Raw genomic sequence first — 17937 nt, 5'->3', positions numbered from 1 at the left:
GAAGAATAATGGGTTGCCAAGCAGTAAAGAAGGAAGGAAGTCAGTTGGAGTTAGGATAGGGTTATTGGGAACAACGAGGGAATCCTCCTTTCCTTTTTAGATACCATTAGCGGAAAGCCACTCCTAGAATTCCAAGATAATTAGCAGTCTCTCATGACAGCATTTTGAAAAAGACTGAGAAACCTAGAACTGATGACACCATGGCTGGGTACAGTCATAAGTGGATGAGCCACTGTATCTAAAGACTGTTGATTAATGGAAATATGCCAACTAAACTAATTGCCTTGTCTCCTTTCACTGTAAATACCTAATTCATTTCCCACATTACCACTATAATTATCTTTCTAAATCACAGATCTGACCACTGTATATGTTTAACACCTTAGCAGGGCATATAAGGCCCTTTAGCACTGGTTCCTTTGTCGACCTTTTTACCTCAATGCCTATCTCAATAGCCAATAAATGACACTGCAAGCCTCATGTCACCCTTGCTGACACTGTACTCTACACCATGAATGAAATATAGAGCATAGAGATGAATGTAATCCATATGCCAAAAAATCTGGAACCTGGGTAATAAGAAAAAATTGTGGGAAACTAGAGATATTAAGGGAGAATTTCACAGACATCAGCAAAGTCACCATGGAAAAGCAGCAGCACATTTGGAAGACAGAAGTAAAGCCCATGTGCAGGTGTTTCAGAAGCATGTTGTGTTTTTTCTTTATAGCACAAGGATGTTTGAACATATTAGAGTTGCTAAATAACAGGAATACCCAAAAAGACTGTCACAAAAGTCAGAAAGTTTAAGATGACATGAAGAAGCTTTATGAATATCTTTTGGGACTTCCTAAATGTGACTCCCATACTAGGCTGCAGGATGGATGATGTGACATTTAAGGATGCATATAGTGCTGATGGGCTATAGCCTAGACCTCCTGTAGTGGCAGTGTGGCAAGCAACCATCCTAAAAGCCATGCCTTTCTATTATAGTTAAAAGAATAGCCGTGGGCCAGGTGCAGTGGCTCATGTCCGTAATCCCATCACTTTGGGAGGCCAAGGCAGGTGGATCACTTGAGGTCAGTAAAATCTATGGAGCCTCTCCTGAGAAAAATACATTTTGCATATAATTTCTGGGAGTTCGTGAGCTTCCTGAAACACAGCCATCCATGGGCCTTTGCCCATGGTCTATGAGCCCCAAGTCAAAAACCCCTGAATATAATTAGATTTCACAGGTTCAAATTTGATTTAAATTCCCTCTAGTTTGGATTCCAGCTTGCTTTCCTTTGTCTGGATCTTCTGTTGTGCTATCGTCTGAGTATCTATATGACCCAGAAAGACTGGCTCTAGTAATCACTGAAAGAATATTCAGTTCTTAGGAAGGAAAATATTTCCAAGGATACTACTGGTCTGTTGTCAGTCACAGTAGACTGCCATGGATTTGCAGGTATGTGGCATAACAATGCTTTCTACTGAACTAGCTCCCCTTTCACTTCTGGGGCCCCATGTTGCCTTTTAAGCTAGTTGCAAAGAAGGGAAAATGGAAAAACCAGGGGAATGTAACTTGAGCTAAGTCCTGAAGCAATTCATGGCACTGCTTAAAAGAAGTCCACACCTTCTGATGTCCAATCCAAACACCACTCTAAGACAAGGCCATCTGCCTGGTATGCACCATGAAAAATTTTCGTATTAGGCTTATCCATGCCCTTGTGTGAAGTCACCCTGAAAACAAATCTTCACAGATCAGAGAGCCAGGATACAAACAAATGGGAAGATACTGCCCATGGATATCAATGACACAGCTCAACTGAAGCTGAAAAGGAAAGACAAGAGAGAATTACCAGAGGGAGCAGTACTTGCACAAGGGACACGAATACTTTGATGGGGATGGAGAGGGAGTGCCTGAGAAGGGCAATAGTGAGCTGTGTTGTGAGATTTTAGGACACTATATTTAGGTAGCAGAGAGCCTGGGCTAAATTAGCTTTTATTCCAAAATGATTTTCATCAAGAATGCATAAAATTTAATAAGAGACAGGGAATAAGAAGCTTAGAAGGCTTCTGTCAGTCAGTCAATCAGAAAAACAATTATCTAGGAACTCTTTCCATAAGGTAGCTGTGCTAGGCACTGTACAGCCTGAATAGCTCATTAAAGCACCTGTCAGAGGGTCCTCATTCCTTACATAGTTGGCCAGAACTGTGCCCCAAAAACCTATTTTTGGTCCCAATTACCCATTTTCAGGGGGAATAGAAATAAAACTACTTTGTTATATTTGACAAAATATTGTAATGTAATAAAGAATAATATTGATCTCCTTATTGCTTTCGGACAGTAAATACAAGACTACTCCTTAACAATCTCTATCGTTTGCCAAGGAACTCCCAAGTACCATGTTCCAGAAGCTCTCTCTGTGTGACTTTATCATAGCATTTCCCCCAGTGTACTGAAAGCAGGCATCTACTGGTGTCTCTTGGTAGAATGTAATCTTCAGGAGGGCAGGGCCAGGTCTTGTTTCTAAATCCTCAGAGCTGGCATGGGGCCTCGCCTGTACTGAGCACAGCAGGTCCTGGAATAACGTGGTGTCTTTATAGTGCTGATGAGAAAAAAAATTGATTCCTGACTGGAGCCGCTGTCTGTGTGAAGTGTTCTCCCCATGTCTATATGGGTTTTCTCCAGGTACTCTGGTTTCCTCCCATGTACCAAAGATGTTACCATTAGGTGAAAGGATGTGTCTACATGGTCCATGCGTGTGCGTGTGTGTGCGTGTGCGCGCACTGTGATAAGATGGAATCCTCTCCAGGCTTTGAGCTGTTGGGGTAGGATCCAGCCACCCTCAACCTTGAACTTAAACAATTGGGAAACTAATTTTGGTATTTGCTTTTAATAATCTTTCTTAAATGTACATAAGCTCACATTCACTTCAATGTTTAATGTTAAAAGTGTTTGAGATCTTTATTTGGAAGTTTGATGATGTTTTTCTGACCAGAAATATGCCCTAGGAACTTAATTCTTGTTTTATCAATTAGCCTTTGGTAAAATTGGTTTTGTTATACATCATGTCGCTTAGAGTTGCAGTTTCCAAGAACCTATCAAGGCCATTAAGTGAGGACAGAGTGTACTCAGAGAATCACAAATGCTGACCATCTGAGTCATTTTCTTAGACGGGAGCACTAAGCTATGCTTTTTACTGTCTAGCATGCAGTCCTTCAATTGAGTGCCATCTCATTTAAGAAGGACAGGCTGCAGAAAGGTGCAATTAAAACAAATTAAGATGATCCTAACATCTATTGCTGTAGTGTTAGTAGTATCAGGTTCTTTTTTTTAAAGCTCAAACAGGAAGGTACAGTGTTGTGACTAAAGCAGTGTTTTTTGTTTGTTTGTTTGTTTGTTTGTTTGTTTTTGACAGAGTCTCGCTCTGTAGCCCAGGCCGGAGTGCAGTGGCACCATCTCTGCTCACTGCAAGCTCTGCCTCTCGGGTTCACGCCATTCTCCTGCCTCAGACTCCTGAGTAGCTGGGACTACAGGCACTTGCCACCATGCCCGGCTAATTTTTTTATTTTTAGTAGAGACGGGGTTTCACCATGTTAGCCAGGATGGTCTCGATCTCCTGACCTCGTGATCCGCCCATCTCAGTCTCCCAAAGGGCTAGGATTACAGGCATGAGCCACCGCGCCCAGCCCGCAATGCTTTTTAAAAATGTGCAATCAATCTGTATTTTTTTCATTTATTTCTTCCTTTCCTCCCTTCCTCCCTTTCTCTCTCTCTCTCTCTCTCTCTCTTTCTTTTTTTTTTTCTCACTCTGTCACAAAGGCTGGAATGTAGTGGCGTGACTACGGTTCAGGTCACTGCAACCTCTGCCTCCCAGGTTCAAGGATTTATCCTGCCTCAGCCTTCCAAGTAGCTGGGATTACAGGTGCACGTCACCATGCCTGGCTAATTTTTTTGTATTTTTACTAGAAAAGGGGATTCATCATATTGGCCAGGCCGGTCTTGAGCTCCTGGCCTCAAGTGATCCACCCACCTCGACCTCCCAAAGTGCTGGGATTACAGGTGTGAGCCACTGAGGGACTGGCCTCGTTTCTAAATTCGTCATTTGAATGTGTTCCCACTAAAAATATGCTCAGCTCCTCAGAGAGGCCTTTCCTGCCCATCTCACCTCAATAGGCCACCCTCTGTTAATATCCATATCAGTACCCTTATTGTTTCCCTGTCTGTATTTATGTTGCTAATTTTCCGTTTATTTTTTTACTGTTGTTGGACTTTCATCAAGAGAATGTAAATCTATGAGGGCACAGAACATGTCTGTCTTATACACATTTGTATCTCTGGATCTAACCTAGTGCCTGACACACAATAAGTACTCAATAAATATCTGTTGAGTAGAATAAATGGAATTCTTTGAGATTGTACTTTGCAAATAATTTAGTAGAAGAGTAGTTTGTTGAGATCCTACAGAAAAACAAAGATGGTTTAGTTGGCCAAGTAATTTTGAGCAACGCCTAACACTATCTTCCTTCTGGAATACTCGTATATCCAAGGCTCTGAGAACTCTTGCAAGAAAGAAACCATTGAATAGTACTTAGCTTAGTGTGTCCTAAACTTACATGACCAAAAAATCTTTTTAAAAGAAATATCTAATAACATTCTGTGGAATGTATTCTAAAGCGCATACCTTGGGAAAAAGCTTTAAGCACGAAATAAGATCCTGGACCATTACCCCAGAGATGGTGGTAGACATCTTTTGATATTTTTCTATATTTACTGAAAGGCCAAAGACAGCTTCTCTGATCACTCAAGAAAGGAAGAGAAGCTTATTCTCACTAAGTGGTCACTTTCATTCACAACCTCTCCCAATTCCTGCAAATTATGGATTCTTACCTCTTGTTAAATAGCTCCCATCACCATGTAGCATCAAAATGCTCTGGAAAGCATAGCTGGCATCATATTGGGTCTACTTAAAAGGGAAGCCTCCAAGCAACTGGTTTCAACTTCAAATCAGTGCTATTGGCACAGCGTTAAATTTAAGATGGCTTATTTTTTCATTTGAGTTTAATTATTAATTAGCATAAAAATTTCTAACCAAAAGCACTTGTTTTACAAAAGCATCTCCCAGAGCCTTTATTGAAGTAAGTTACTTTCAAATGAGAGCATCAGGATATTCAGGTATGTCTCACCATCATTTTGAGGTGTGAGGTAAGTAATGCATCATCAACAATGATTAAAGTACAGAAGTTTGTGACTCGCTTTTAAAAATCAGTGCTATTTGAATGTCATCCCTATAACAGCATCACTCTCCCTCACCTGCATTCCAATATAGTTTCTAAAATGTGAGAGGAAGAGGTGGACTAGTTCATCTTGAGATGATATGTCTGTGATATGTGCCTATTACTAATATTCTATTAATAGTATAACTGATTTTTAATTTATTCCTGAGCAGAAACAAGAAAGGAAAAAAATGAAAAGGGATTACAAAATCTGGGGCGGCCCCTGGTCATGTATCCTACTTGTGCATAAACCATCTGCTGTCTAGACCATGACTGAAAGCAACTGACAGAAAAAGTGAGCCTTATTAGTCCACTTAATATATGCTTCAATTTAAAGGAAAATATATATTTTCACATAGCTCTTAAAGATCCAAAGAACTGTACAAAGCAAGGTGAGCTTATGTGGTACTTAATGAAAATTTTCTGGTTTTGAGTATATAGCGGGGAGAGGTGGTGGTGGCTCTGAACCGATTCCCAAAAGTTACCAGTTCTCTATGAAGAGTTACAGTAAATAGACTGCCCTAATTTTGCCAGAAAGCAATACAGAGCTGTTCTCTACGTAGGAAATATAAATGTGTGTTGCATTTGCACCCATTTCAAATGCTATGCTTGGTTTATAACAGCCTGTTTTGAGGTCACAAAAGTGAAAGCCATCAACCACAGTGGATCATAGGTCAATGTTTAACAAACATTTAACAAATCACAAATAAAGTTTGAATCTTTGTGGAAGTGTGAAATGGATGAAAGATTCATGTAACCTCTAACTTCTGGTCAGGCATTCTTTGCATGCACTTTTAAAAAGTCCATTTCAATATCAGGCTAGAGTTAAAGGAAACCCTCCCGCTTATGGCACTTCCAAGGTGAAAATGAAACATTCTGATAAAGCTCATAGCCTTGAGGAAAATTTCAAGTGGCTTATTGCCTTAGTTTTCTCTTATTTCACTTACTCATTATCAGACAGAATTGAAGGACAGATTCTGCCTTTTGCTCTATAGGCTAACTTCTTCTATTCTCTGTGGAGACCACAGTTGGTGATTTGAGTATTTTGCTACCCATTTTTCTGTGTAACCCTTGATTTAATGGACTCGAGATCTGCAAAGCACATTCCATGAAAGAAGTCTGTACATCGGATGATGGGATGTGTGGGTGTGCACGAATTATGCAAAGAGAAAAGTTACTCTTCTGCATGCAATGAACCAAATTATCCCCATTCCTTTGCAGAAGAGTTTTTTTTTCTTCTTCTTTTTCTTTCTCTTCACAGCTTGAATAATGTTTAGTTGGGATTTCAGGTTTTTCTGGTTTTCAGTAGGATCTGACAGGTGTGGGAAAGGGCCACATGCCCACGGTCAGGGCATCACTTATGAGATCCCTGCCTCTCCTCACATGCATTTATCTATGGCTATGGGTGTCTTGTCACTGGCCCTGATTCCACAGTAAGACTCATAAAACTGGCAACGTTAAGACCAAAATAATGTCATTTAGTGTCTAGGGGGAGGTTACAAAGAGGATTAGAGGCAGGCAGGCAAGCAGGGTATATTAAATAAGTCCATGACTAACAGAGTGTGACAGAAAAGGGTTTTATTCTTTTCAACAAAACAATTCCCTCGGACTAGGACCATTACTCCACTGTGCCTTTATCACCTTGGAATTTTTATGGTTATTTTTGATTAATTCACATTTTTGTAAAGGCTTTTTTGAAATGATGCCAGTTTTCAATTTTTAATTAAAGTCGTAAATAATCTTAATTCTGCCTTAAAAGGTTTATTGTTTCTTTTTTTTTATTGCTGCCAGGAAATATTTCAAATACCAAGTCCTGATGTGAGTGAGCAATTAGAATCTCTCCAAGGTCTAGTAACAACATTGTACCATGTAAATATTACACACTGGTATATCAGCACAAGATTTGGAAATATGGATTGACTAGTTTCAGGTTTATTAGCAACTGCTTCTCCTGGGAGTGACATTTCCTTTTTTTGTTGGATGGAGCAACTTTCATCATTTCAATTTCCACAAATTAATCCATCATGGATTCATAAAGAATTTTTAAAATCTTTGGATAAAAAGGCAGGCTAAAATCGGAAAGTAAACACTGCAAACTTATCACTAAGGGCTGCGCAATGCAAGTCAACAAGTCAATGAAATCCAATTCAACCACTTGCAGAAAACAGTGAACATCAAAAGCTAAGCCATTTGAGAGACAGGGCCTTCTTTTACATAAGACAAAATTAAGATAACACTGCAATATTTGACATGAGATTACAATACTGCTCCTTGAAAGTACACCCTTGTTTATTTAGATTGCTTGTTAAATGGTGCCTGCAAATTGTCAGTAAAATAATATTTTATAGTCTCAAGATTTGGTTTTCTTTTTTCATTTAGTGCTTCAACAATCTCTCACACAATCGAAACTACTCTTTCTTTATACAGAGGCTGAAACACATCAAGTTTGAACAGGAGAAACCATTAATAATTCCTGAAAATATCCCGTTACATTTCCAAATCTGTCAACCTAGGTTACCTTCTTAACGTGAACATTACAGTGTTGCTTATTTGTCTAGATAGGGGACCGATACTCTTTCATGTCCATGACAATTGTTAATCTCTACAAGGGTACTCTCCGATGTTAATGATAGATTCACTATTACAATAAAACCTTACACATTTGGACAACTTGGAGGCAGAAAATGATCAGATTCAGGGGGAAGAAAACCCCCTCATCTAGAAGGTGTTTTTTTTTTTTTTTTTACTAATTCAAATTTGTAAGGTATATATAGATGATAACAAAACAATGGACAGTGGTCCTGCTGAAAGTAGTTAATACCATGCAAAAAGGGTGTGTTATTTTAAGAAGATTAAGCACATGCTTTCTCACTTTATTTACATTATTAATTAACTTAGCAGTTCCTTTGCTTTTCTGAAACACAAGAGCAAATCCAGTGTCTGTCTAATGATCACAGATATCAATTTACTGGGATTCCAATTAAAGAAATTTAACTATATTTCTAGGGGAAAATGATTTTTACAATTAACTTACAAGAGTGGGTTTGTATGCAATTAAGACTATGTATCAAATCCCCCTGACTGAGCATTTTTCTAACTCACAGGGAAAAGGTCAAATTCTTTCCATATACGCACCCTTGGCTGGCACTGTGCTAACACTTCTCAAGGAAGAAAAAAAAATCTCAAGTAACAAGAAGACTACAGAGCATTTCCCAACATAAAAGTGTTAAATCCCTATAAACCATGAAAGAATGCAAAATTTCTCAGTAGAAGCCACGGTGACCTGAAAACCCTTGCCATGGGGTTCAATCACTTGAAATACGTTGAGTCTTAAACTGCCCTTAAATTTGTTATAAAGGGCTCTTAAATGAATCAAGAACCCATCTCAATACCAATGAAACACTCGAAAAGCCAAGGTCAGCTCAACATGTTTTCTGCCATGAATAGAAGATACTCATTGATCCAAAAATGTAAAAACTTAGTTACTAGGAAATGCCTTGAAAGGTAGTAAGCTCTCTGTCTCTGGAGGGGTTGAAGCACAGTGCAGTCAACCACTTGCTAGACATCTTATGGAGTTAGGAGAGCAAGCCAGGTGGACTGGCTGGTTGGTCTCTAACATTTCTTCCAAATCTGAGATATTATGATTTTTATGAACTTTGAAAATGCATTAACCCCTCATTAATGTCAAAGTGATTTTAAGTTCAATTCCTTTTTCAGATTTTCATACAAATTCAGAAATCTGCTTTTTCTCTAAGCGTAAAGAATGCTCTCTACTTGTCCTACAGACTTACTTATCTTCTTCATTAGAGCTTCACGATTTTGGCTAATTGATATTTTATGAAAAAGCACTTCTTTCCAGAAAGATTTCTGTGGTGGTGTTTTCCCCAATTCAATTATCTTTAGCTATATGAACTTAACTTCCACAAAAGCTTTTTGTTGCTTTCCAGTTTAATGGACCTTCCTTACTTTTCTCTGATTCCTATTATACAAGCCTTCCCCAGAAATTTGCATAGCTATATCAGCTATGCAAACCATAGCCTCGCTGTTACTTCATGGGAGACTTACCTCCTCAAACAGTCTAAAGCAGGTTACACTATGAGAAGTATAAGAATTTCAAGTGCCCTGCAGAAGCTTTGTGTACTACAAGAATAATTTGAACATGCTTTTCCCGACTGGAAGATTCTCTTTTAAAAATTACCTTTTTCCTTGCTTGTTGATCTTTGGAAGAATGTGCCTTCACATGCTTTCTTAGGGAACTTGGGTCTGTGTAGCGTTTGGTACATCCTGGAATTTGACAAGCATAAGGTTTCTAAATGAGAAAGAAAGAAAGAAACAGCTGTGGTTAAATCATAAAGGTAACTGGGGAATGTTTCACTCAAAGACTATGGACTTCAGAGCATGAACTGTTACCAATTGACTGATGTGAAATGCTAGCTAATACTCATGCATTTTAATTACAAAGTCTAGTAACTTCGCATGATGGTTAAGATAAGGGTAAACTTTCAAGAAACAAAGAGATGCCCTATCCTTGATGATTTCTAAGAGATTGCTTTAGTGTACACTCTAACCACAAAACCGCTTGTGGCACTTTTTAATGTGGAAATTATTAGTAAGCATCTCTAGTCATACTTACAGTTATGTTTCCCTGAGAATAATCTTTGGTACTGTCAGAAACTAGTAAACACATATTCTTTAAGGGTTCAGGTAAAGAAGCTGTAGTAAAGTCCAGAAAAAAACTGGGTATTTTTCAGAAGAAACCTGATTCAGAAGAGAAAGGGAGAGAATTAAGAAGAGAAAATTAGTGTAAAGTGAGTAAGAGACAGTAGGTTTCAAACAGACACGTGAAAAATCATCCAGAGAAGCATTAATAATATTAGTTGCAGAGGTGTCCTAGTGTTGAGCCTGAGTTAAGTGAATAAGCTCTTGGCTGAGTGCAATCAGAACACACATTTTGGCTATTTCAATTCCCCCATGCTCCTAGAAGATGTGAGGTATGGTGCTTAAGGCTGAGTCTAGGCTTTTATATATATATATTGTTCTTTTTTTATATATATAACAATATATATATTGTTGTTTTGTTCTTGTCGCTCAGGCTGGAGTACAGTGATGAAATCTTGGCTCACTGCAACCTCTGCCTCCTGGGTTCAAGTGATTCTCCTGCCTCAGCCTCCTGAGTAGCAGGGATTAAAGGTGTGCACCACCATGCCTGGCATTTTTTAATTGTTGTACCCCTCGTGCTTGGTACATAACAGGAATGAATGAATAACAGCAGCTCACATCCATTCACATTTCAGCACTTATTCCTACTGTTATGACCCTTATCAAAGGTTTGAGGCTATGACTCTTCAGTTGTGAGATAAATCAAAATCTTCTGCTTTTTCAAGAAATGAAAAATTTAAAAATCACAGGATTAACTGTGTTTATAACATATATTAATAGTAACTGATCTGCTTAGAGTCTCATCAAGCAAGGTATTAGAGCTGTGCTTGTATGATGTGAAATGTAAGGACCAGACCTGAAACCCTGTCTCGGGATTCTTGCTCTAGTAACTTGTTATAGTAAAATAATAATAATCATCATCATCATCTGACTAATCTGATTTTATTGTTGCTTCTGTTTTTATGTGCATGTGTGTCATTCTGTGAGCCAACAAATAAGTGGATTACATTATTTGACCTGCTAGAAGCCATATTTATGGTTCACTCCTTTTTTGTGTGTCATTTTTGATTCCAAGAACAAGGTTAAATCATGAATATATAATTTAATTTGACATACCAAACTTGAATTCTATGTTTGACATCTGCTGTGTTCATTGACTGACTGACTGACTGTCTGGTTGGTTGAATCACTCAAAAGTATGCTTCTGGGATGTGCTCGGCACTGTGTTTCAGATTAGGGATCTAAAAGTGAACAACAGATGAACCAGGTTCTCGATACCTCATGGTTTCTACAAAATAGTGAGATTATTGGCTAAAGTCACTTGCCAGTTAGTTTCTACTGAGTAAGCAAAGATTTTCTTTAACCTGGGAATCTTTTCTGAATTCACATAGCCTTCTTGCACTAGCCTTCCCCACCCTGCCCTGGCTTCAGGAGCGCAACTAGCTAAGATCTTTACTGGCAATCCCATTGTAAAAGCTTATGCTTTGAGCATTACAGGAGATGTTACATGTACAAAAGACTTGATGACTATTAACAAATTATATACATTGATGCCATTATTATTACCATGGTCACTACAATTTAGGTTGGTAATGTCATTTTCTATTTGATTTTTTTTTTTTTGAGACAAAGTCTCACTCTGTCGTCTAAGCTGGAGTGCAATGGCACGATCTCAGCTCACTGCAACCTCCGCCTCCCGGGTTCAAGAGATTCTCCTGCCTCAGCCTCCCAGGTAGCTGGGATTACAGGCATGCGCCACCATGCCTAGCTAATTTTGTGTTTTTAGTAGAGATGGGGTTTCGCCATGTTGGCCAGGCTGGTCTTGAACTCCTGACCTCAGGTGATCCACCCACGTCGGCCTTCCAAAGTGCTGGGATTATAGACGTGAGCCACCGTGCCCGGCTTTCTATTTGATTTTGAGATGTTCTTGGAGAAAGCTTGACTACACACTCACTGTTCCTCTCAGCTGACCTTCACTTTCTTCTCTTGTTGTCAGCCACCAGGGAGGGACTGGTATGCCAAAATAGCAATGTCAGGGACTGATCTAAGTAGTACTGCTGCACCTGTCATTTTATCTCAGGTTACCTAAGCTTTAACTAGCATGCTACACTTCATCCAACTATATATTTTGTTATTTTCCACCTGTACTGTACAATTACTTTCCCTGTCTAGATATTAAGATGCTAATAGAGAAATTAATTAATACAACTATTAAGGGTTAGAATTAGGAACTCAGTAATCTTTATGGGAAAACCATTTTTTCTACAAATAAGGAATCCACTTAGTTGAAGAAAGATACTTTATCCAAAATTCTGACAGTATTAGCATAAGGAGTGCTTAATGAAAGGGAACAAGGACCTAAATTTAAATAATAAATTCTTCAAGCAAGTACAGTTTGTTTTTAAAATCAAGTGTGTGGTTTCTATAGGATTTTAAAAGAGCTTACTAATTTGTTAAATGTAGTAAAAGTTTAAACAGGAGCTAGTTTGGAGCTTACAGGAAAAAATGATGCTTTAAAAATACTTAATAGAGAAATAATTTTTCCAAAAAAACAAAAATAGCTGAGTTTTAAAAGCTATTGCATTAACAAAAATTGGGAAATCACTGTATTAGGTAGTTTTCCTCAAACGTTTTTTAAAAAGATATATTTTTTTACTCCAAAATGATTTCTGAAAATGCTCTTAGTTTGGTTAGCTAAAATTAGCTCCAAGCAAAGGAGGCCAGTGCGAAACCATAACACTTAGCCTCACAATAGTTCTTTCTAACTACAGATAACTAGGTGGAGTAGAAGCAATTTCTCAAGACAATCTTGTCTCATAAATGTTCATTATTCCATGATAAAGATTAATGACAAATTGGAAAATTTGTTTGATCCCACCAAGAGCATTTTAGGCACAACAAAATAGGGCATTTTAACACAATTTATTCTTTTTTTTTCTTTTTCTACTTAGAAAAATCCCACTATTCACCACATTTATTCATAGTATTCTATTTTATTGGCCCTAAAATCACTGAATTCAGGTAGAGTAGAAACTGGGTCCATCCTACACCCATGCTGCTCTAACTATATTTGAGATATTTACTAGGCAAACCATCACATTTATGCATATTCAGGGATAATTCTGTTTAGAAAGGTTATGTGACATATAGCTAAAATGACTTCTATGAATATGACTAATAGAGACTAATATAAAATTTAATAAATATGTCAACTATAACATCAGAAGGATCTTAAATATGTATGAGAAGGTGTGTAGAAATAACAGTATCTTTTCAAAATTCAAACTCTAGTGTAGTTTAATAATAGACATCAGAATGTTAACACCGAAAAAGTACTGTCATGAATACATTATTTGCAAGAATGTGGGATAAGAGATCTATGATGTGTATAATACACTTATCCTGATGGCTTTGTTAAGCAAAGTGAAATTACATAGAGTCTATCTGGCCTAGTGTAATGAAAATGGCATCAAAACCTGGGAAATGCAAAGGAGGGCTATCAACGTAATTGAGAAAATAAAAGACAAGAATCATAGAAAAGGCATTTGGGAACGAGCAAAATGTTGTAGCATTAAGGGAGTTAAGCGTGTAATAATGAAAATCAATTGTTCTCATAGGGTCGATGTCAAAGAATATGCGGCTGTTAACAGATAGAAAGCATGAGGAAACTGAACTCTTGGGAAAGATTTGCTGTTTCTTCTTAGATCAGTTGAAGGTGAAAATACCAGGTGGTTTCTAAAGCAAAGGGCCAAATTCACTCTTGAAAATCATTCCAGCCGCAAAGTTCTATGTCAAGAGGAAAAGAACCAGGGTAGAAAAAAAAAAGAAAAACAAACAAAAACTGCTTGATATTCCTAGCAATAGCATACATTACCAACTTGATATCTGAATACTGATTTTAATGCCGTCTCTACTGATCACTCTCTGTACTAAAATCCACTACAGGACAGCCCCTAAACTGCTTTTGCTTTGTACACAGCGGTGACCAAGTCACCCTTTTGTCCCAGGAGGTTGTAATATTTAGAATAACCTGCTACTACAGAAAACTGAAACAGCCAAATAGGGCCCCATCTGGCCTTTTACCAGGCTCCACTGCTGCCCTTGGCATTGTCCCTGTAACCTGCAGACCATAAAGCAAACACTTCACCAGCCCACTATCAAGCAGGCACTTCCTCACACCAGGTTCTGGGTTGGAAACTGGAAAGCTCCTGCCATTCTTACAGTGTCCAGATGCGTCCGCTGGTGTTTGGCGCGGTCGCTGGAGTTACTGAAGGCCTTCTGACAACCCGGATGCTGGCACAAATACGGCTTCTCGCCTGTGTGGCTCCGCAAGTGGATCTTGAGATTTTCAAGCCTTGAAAAGGCCTTCTTGCAACCTTCAAACTGCAAAAAGAAAATAATTTTTGGTTGTTGAGAAGAGCCCTGGATGTTTGAGTCTGGGGGACAGGAAAAAGAAAATGTCCTTAGTTTGTACTTTGCTGAAAATGATAAAATAAAATCAAATCCAAACATTAATAAATATTGCTCCTAAAAATATCCAAATGTTTACGTGAACTGCATTTTTCCACTGAATATACATGCCACTTTCTGTACCAGATTTGGGTCCCAAACTGATTTCTGTGATTACTTATGTCAGAGAAAATTCACTGTGAGCCATCTGGCTCTGTTAATAAAAATACAGTAATGTGTGTCTTAAAGATTTATTAAAAATTAACACACTTTTCCATTTCCAAATTGGTCTAAATTGAAGGAACTGGAAAAGAAGAAACTTTCTGACAACTAATAAACTAATAAGAAAAAAACATCAGAGTGATATATGAGAAAAAGGAGAATTGAAGATCTGAGAGCCCAGGATGAAAAAGACATGCATCCACTAGATCAATATGATCACACATTTCCTTAACTAAATTTGTAAGTTTTTCCAACCCTCAAAAGAGTGACCATGTTAATGTATATGGTAATGACAAGGCTAATGAGATAAAGTTTTTAACACACTTTTATAAAGGAAGCTAAAAGACAATTCATTTAGTGCGAAATCATTTTCCAAATAAAGTACTGTAATACTTTAATCTTTTTTTACTTTTCAGACATTTTGTTATCTAATTCATGAGGAAAAGAAGATAAAAGACTTAAGATTTCAATAAATGTGTCACTGGTTTGTCAATAGTATTTATTGACAGTAATATTTACTCAATGTCTTCTGAGGGCAAAATATCAGCTCCTATTAATAGGGTTAAAGTGATTCCAATCCTTGAAGTAACAATCTAATAAAGAAAACGTGTTAGAGAAAGCCTATAAATGAAGCATAAAGGTAAGATGGGGATTTATCTTTTAACTCTCCCTTTGGTGCTAAGCCCCAGAATATTTATGTTACTTAGACAGTTTTAATCCCATTTGAGTTCTCACTGGAAGGGAAATGGAGAAATATGGAAAACCTACTGGAACGAAGCAAAATACATTTAAAGCAATTAAGAAGCCTCACTTCTTACAGAGAAATGCAGTGGGGTGAGGGTGTGTACAAAAGGAAGGTAAGTTCCAGATGGTTCCCATTCAAAATTAGCAGGTATAACTTAACCTTGCTGCAAGAAATTTTATAAAACTCTTTGGCTCTCTTACTTACTATAATAGATGGTAGAGGACATTGTTCACAACAGAATGATCTAGAGCCAGCCAGGTTTTGGTTATTGGAATTTTCATCTTTAAGTAAAGGATGAACTAAGTAAAAAAAAAAAATTAAACATGTCATAACTCCATCTATTTAAGTTGTCCAGATTTTGCATGCTGGAGTATTTTAAGAAATTTATGAAAGTTGTACTTATTTTTGATTGAGAGTTATACATGTTTCACAGACATATGTTGGTTTATTTCAATTTTGATATTTTGCTTAAAATAATTTTGGTGTTTTCCTGATTCCTATTTCACATAAAAATAAATTTAGCCTGAGCAGAAGATGAATGCTGACGAAGCCAAGTACTTTCTCAGCAGAGTGAAAGGAAACGTCACTAGAGGGAGAGAGGAGTTAAGGGGCTCATTTCTGCAGCTTTTCAAGTGACTCTCAAATTTAAGAACAAAGGGGTTCAAAATTAAACCCCAACTCATAGCTAAGAGGCCTCTGCTGACCAAACCTCTGTTTTTAGGGTTCTCTTTGAATGACGACTCAGAGAAAACTCTTGGAGCTCAGTTTATTTGACTTGGAATCACCTGGTGGACCACACTTAGGTCTGAAATGAGCTTGTGGTTTTAGACACACCAAGTCTGTAGCCTAGTTCCTAGCAAGGCTCTTTTGTAGGGTGGATTCCATTTTGGGGCCAGCTCCAGGGGCACATACCCAAACCTGAGTAGGCCCCATATCCACTCTGTTCCACAGTCGCCTCAGATCTTGGTCTGAGAGAAAGCTGCATTGTTTCAGCACCAGGATGAGAGTGGAGAACTACTTTAGAATAAGATTAATGAGGTTTCTGTGAGTACAGGATAAAACAACATTGCTAGTTCTACCATAGAGGGATTAGAAGGATCCAAGACATGTCCCTGACTAATTCAAACTGTTCACTTGATAAGACATAAACTATATGTAAGAATACCATTTCCAAGTCTTTCCAGTTAAATGTCCACTTAAATATTCAGTTAAAACTCAACTAATTGCTGTTCTTACTCTTAACAGAAGCAATAATCAAAGACCAAAGGGCTTACTGGATTCCAAGCAAATCAGTGCAAAATGAACAATATCTCAGAATATCCTGACCATTTTCAAACAGCAAGGACAGAGGAAAATATAGGCACCCAGACTGAAAATGACAACAAAAAGATTATCTGTAAAATAATCAAAATCCAGTTGATACCAGATGATGTTTCCTCTGTAACAAGAAAGGGCAGAAGACAATAGAATAGCATTACAGTATTCTTAAGGGAAAAGTTTATGAATTAAGGGTTTGACCACATTATGTTGTATGAATAAAGGCAGAAGAAGAAAGGCAATTTCATGTAGTCAGGGGCTCATAACATACACCTGTAACTCACTCTTGTTGAAGAATTCACTTGCAGGAACCATAGAACCCAAGACCAGTAAAATCACGCACTAAAGGATTAATAAATGCCTTGGTGAGGCACAAAATATCCAGCTCCTCACAGGAGTGTGCAGGGCACCACACCTGAATGAACTTGTCACATTGACAATTCTGCCAAAAGAGAAAGGAGGTGCTATTCATTTCTCTAATGGCATCTGGATGAAACTTGAAAGCAAACAATTTTATCCTGAATCATTATCATTTATTATGGGAACAACCCTGTAATTCATCACAAGAATTTCCCCTCCCTCAGGCAGTTTTACCCCTAGATTTGTAAGTTCAAGTAAATGCAAATGCATTAAAAATAAAACAACATTTAGGTAGGCTTATAAAAGACTGTTTATAAAATATACCAAAATTAGATTCTTTGACTGTTTGGGCAAATGGATGCCTTTTATCCTTCTTATTTTTTTCATGTTTTCCAAATCTTTAATGAGGAAGCAAGTCTCACCTTATAAACTGACATCTACACTTAGGGAAGCACGGAACATTAGGAATGTTTCCCTGGGTCTGGCCAGATGCTTTCTCTTCGAGGTTCCTAAAGTTCAAGCCCCTCCTGAGATCCAAGGTCCAAATTGTTAACTGACTGCTTGTGTCACTGCCACTGGACAGCTCCTACCCAAATTGAACAATATCCTATTTTCAGATCTTCTGCTTCCTGGACTAACTGTAGAACCATGAGCCCAGGACTCAGTGACACATGACTGAATGATCAGGCCAGAGTTTGCCCGAGGTTCAAAAACAGACTACGAACAGGAAAACAAGAGAAACACTAACCAACAAGCAAACTCTCAGAATCCAAGGGGGAAACAGAAGGTGGCTGAATAGAGCACAAGGGAGACAAACGCAGGGTGACAGTGTGGGGAGCAGCAGTGGTAGAAAAGGGGCCTGGTGTGCATTTGGCATACCAAGCTCCTTGCTAGAAAATCTCCCCTATGTTAGTAATTTTATCTAA

At 38.0% G+C, this 17937-nt stretch overlaps 1 protein-coding gene across 14 annotated transcripts in view; it reads right to left on the bottom strand.

Annotated features, from left to right (window-relative positions):
* Window positions 1–17937, bottom strand: part of GLIS3 (GLIS family zinc finger 3) — a 479833-nt gene that overhangs the window by 95061 nt on the left and 366835 nt on the right. For 13 of the 14 annotated variants that reach the window (XM_045374344.3, XM_074017562.1, XM_065530603.2 and 10 more), the window contains 2 exons: window positions 14140–14301; window positions 9458–9568 (listed from right to left, as the gene is read on the bottom strand). In XM_045374344.3, coding sequence (XP_045230279.2) covers window positions 9458–9568; window positions 14140–14301 — 273 coding nt within the window. Of the gene's footprint in view, window positions 1–9457; window positions 9569–9892; window positions 10018–14139; window positions 14302–17937 lie in introns of those variants that run through there. The other variant, XR_012424753.1, reaches the window with a different exon arrangement.

The sequence above is a fragment of the Macaca fascicularis genome, chromosome 15, assembly GCF_037993035.2.
Source record: "Macaca fascicularis isolate 582-1 chromosome 15, T2T-MFA8v1.1".
Lineage (NCBI taxonomy): Eukaryota > Metazoa > Chordata > Mammalia > Primates > Cercopithecidae > Macaca > Macaca fascicularis.
This window is presented reverse-complemented; position numbering and strand designations above follow the sequence as displayed.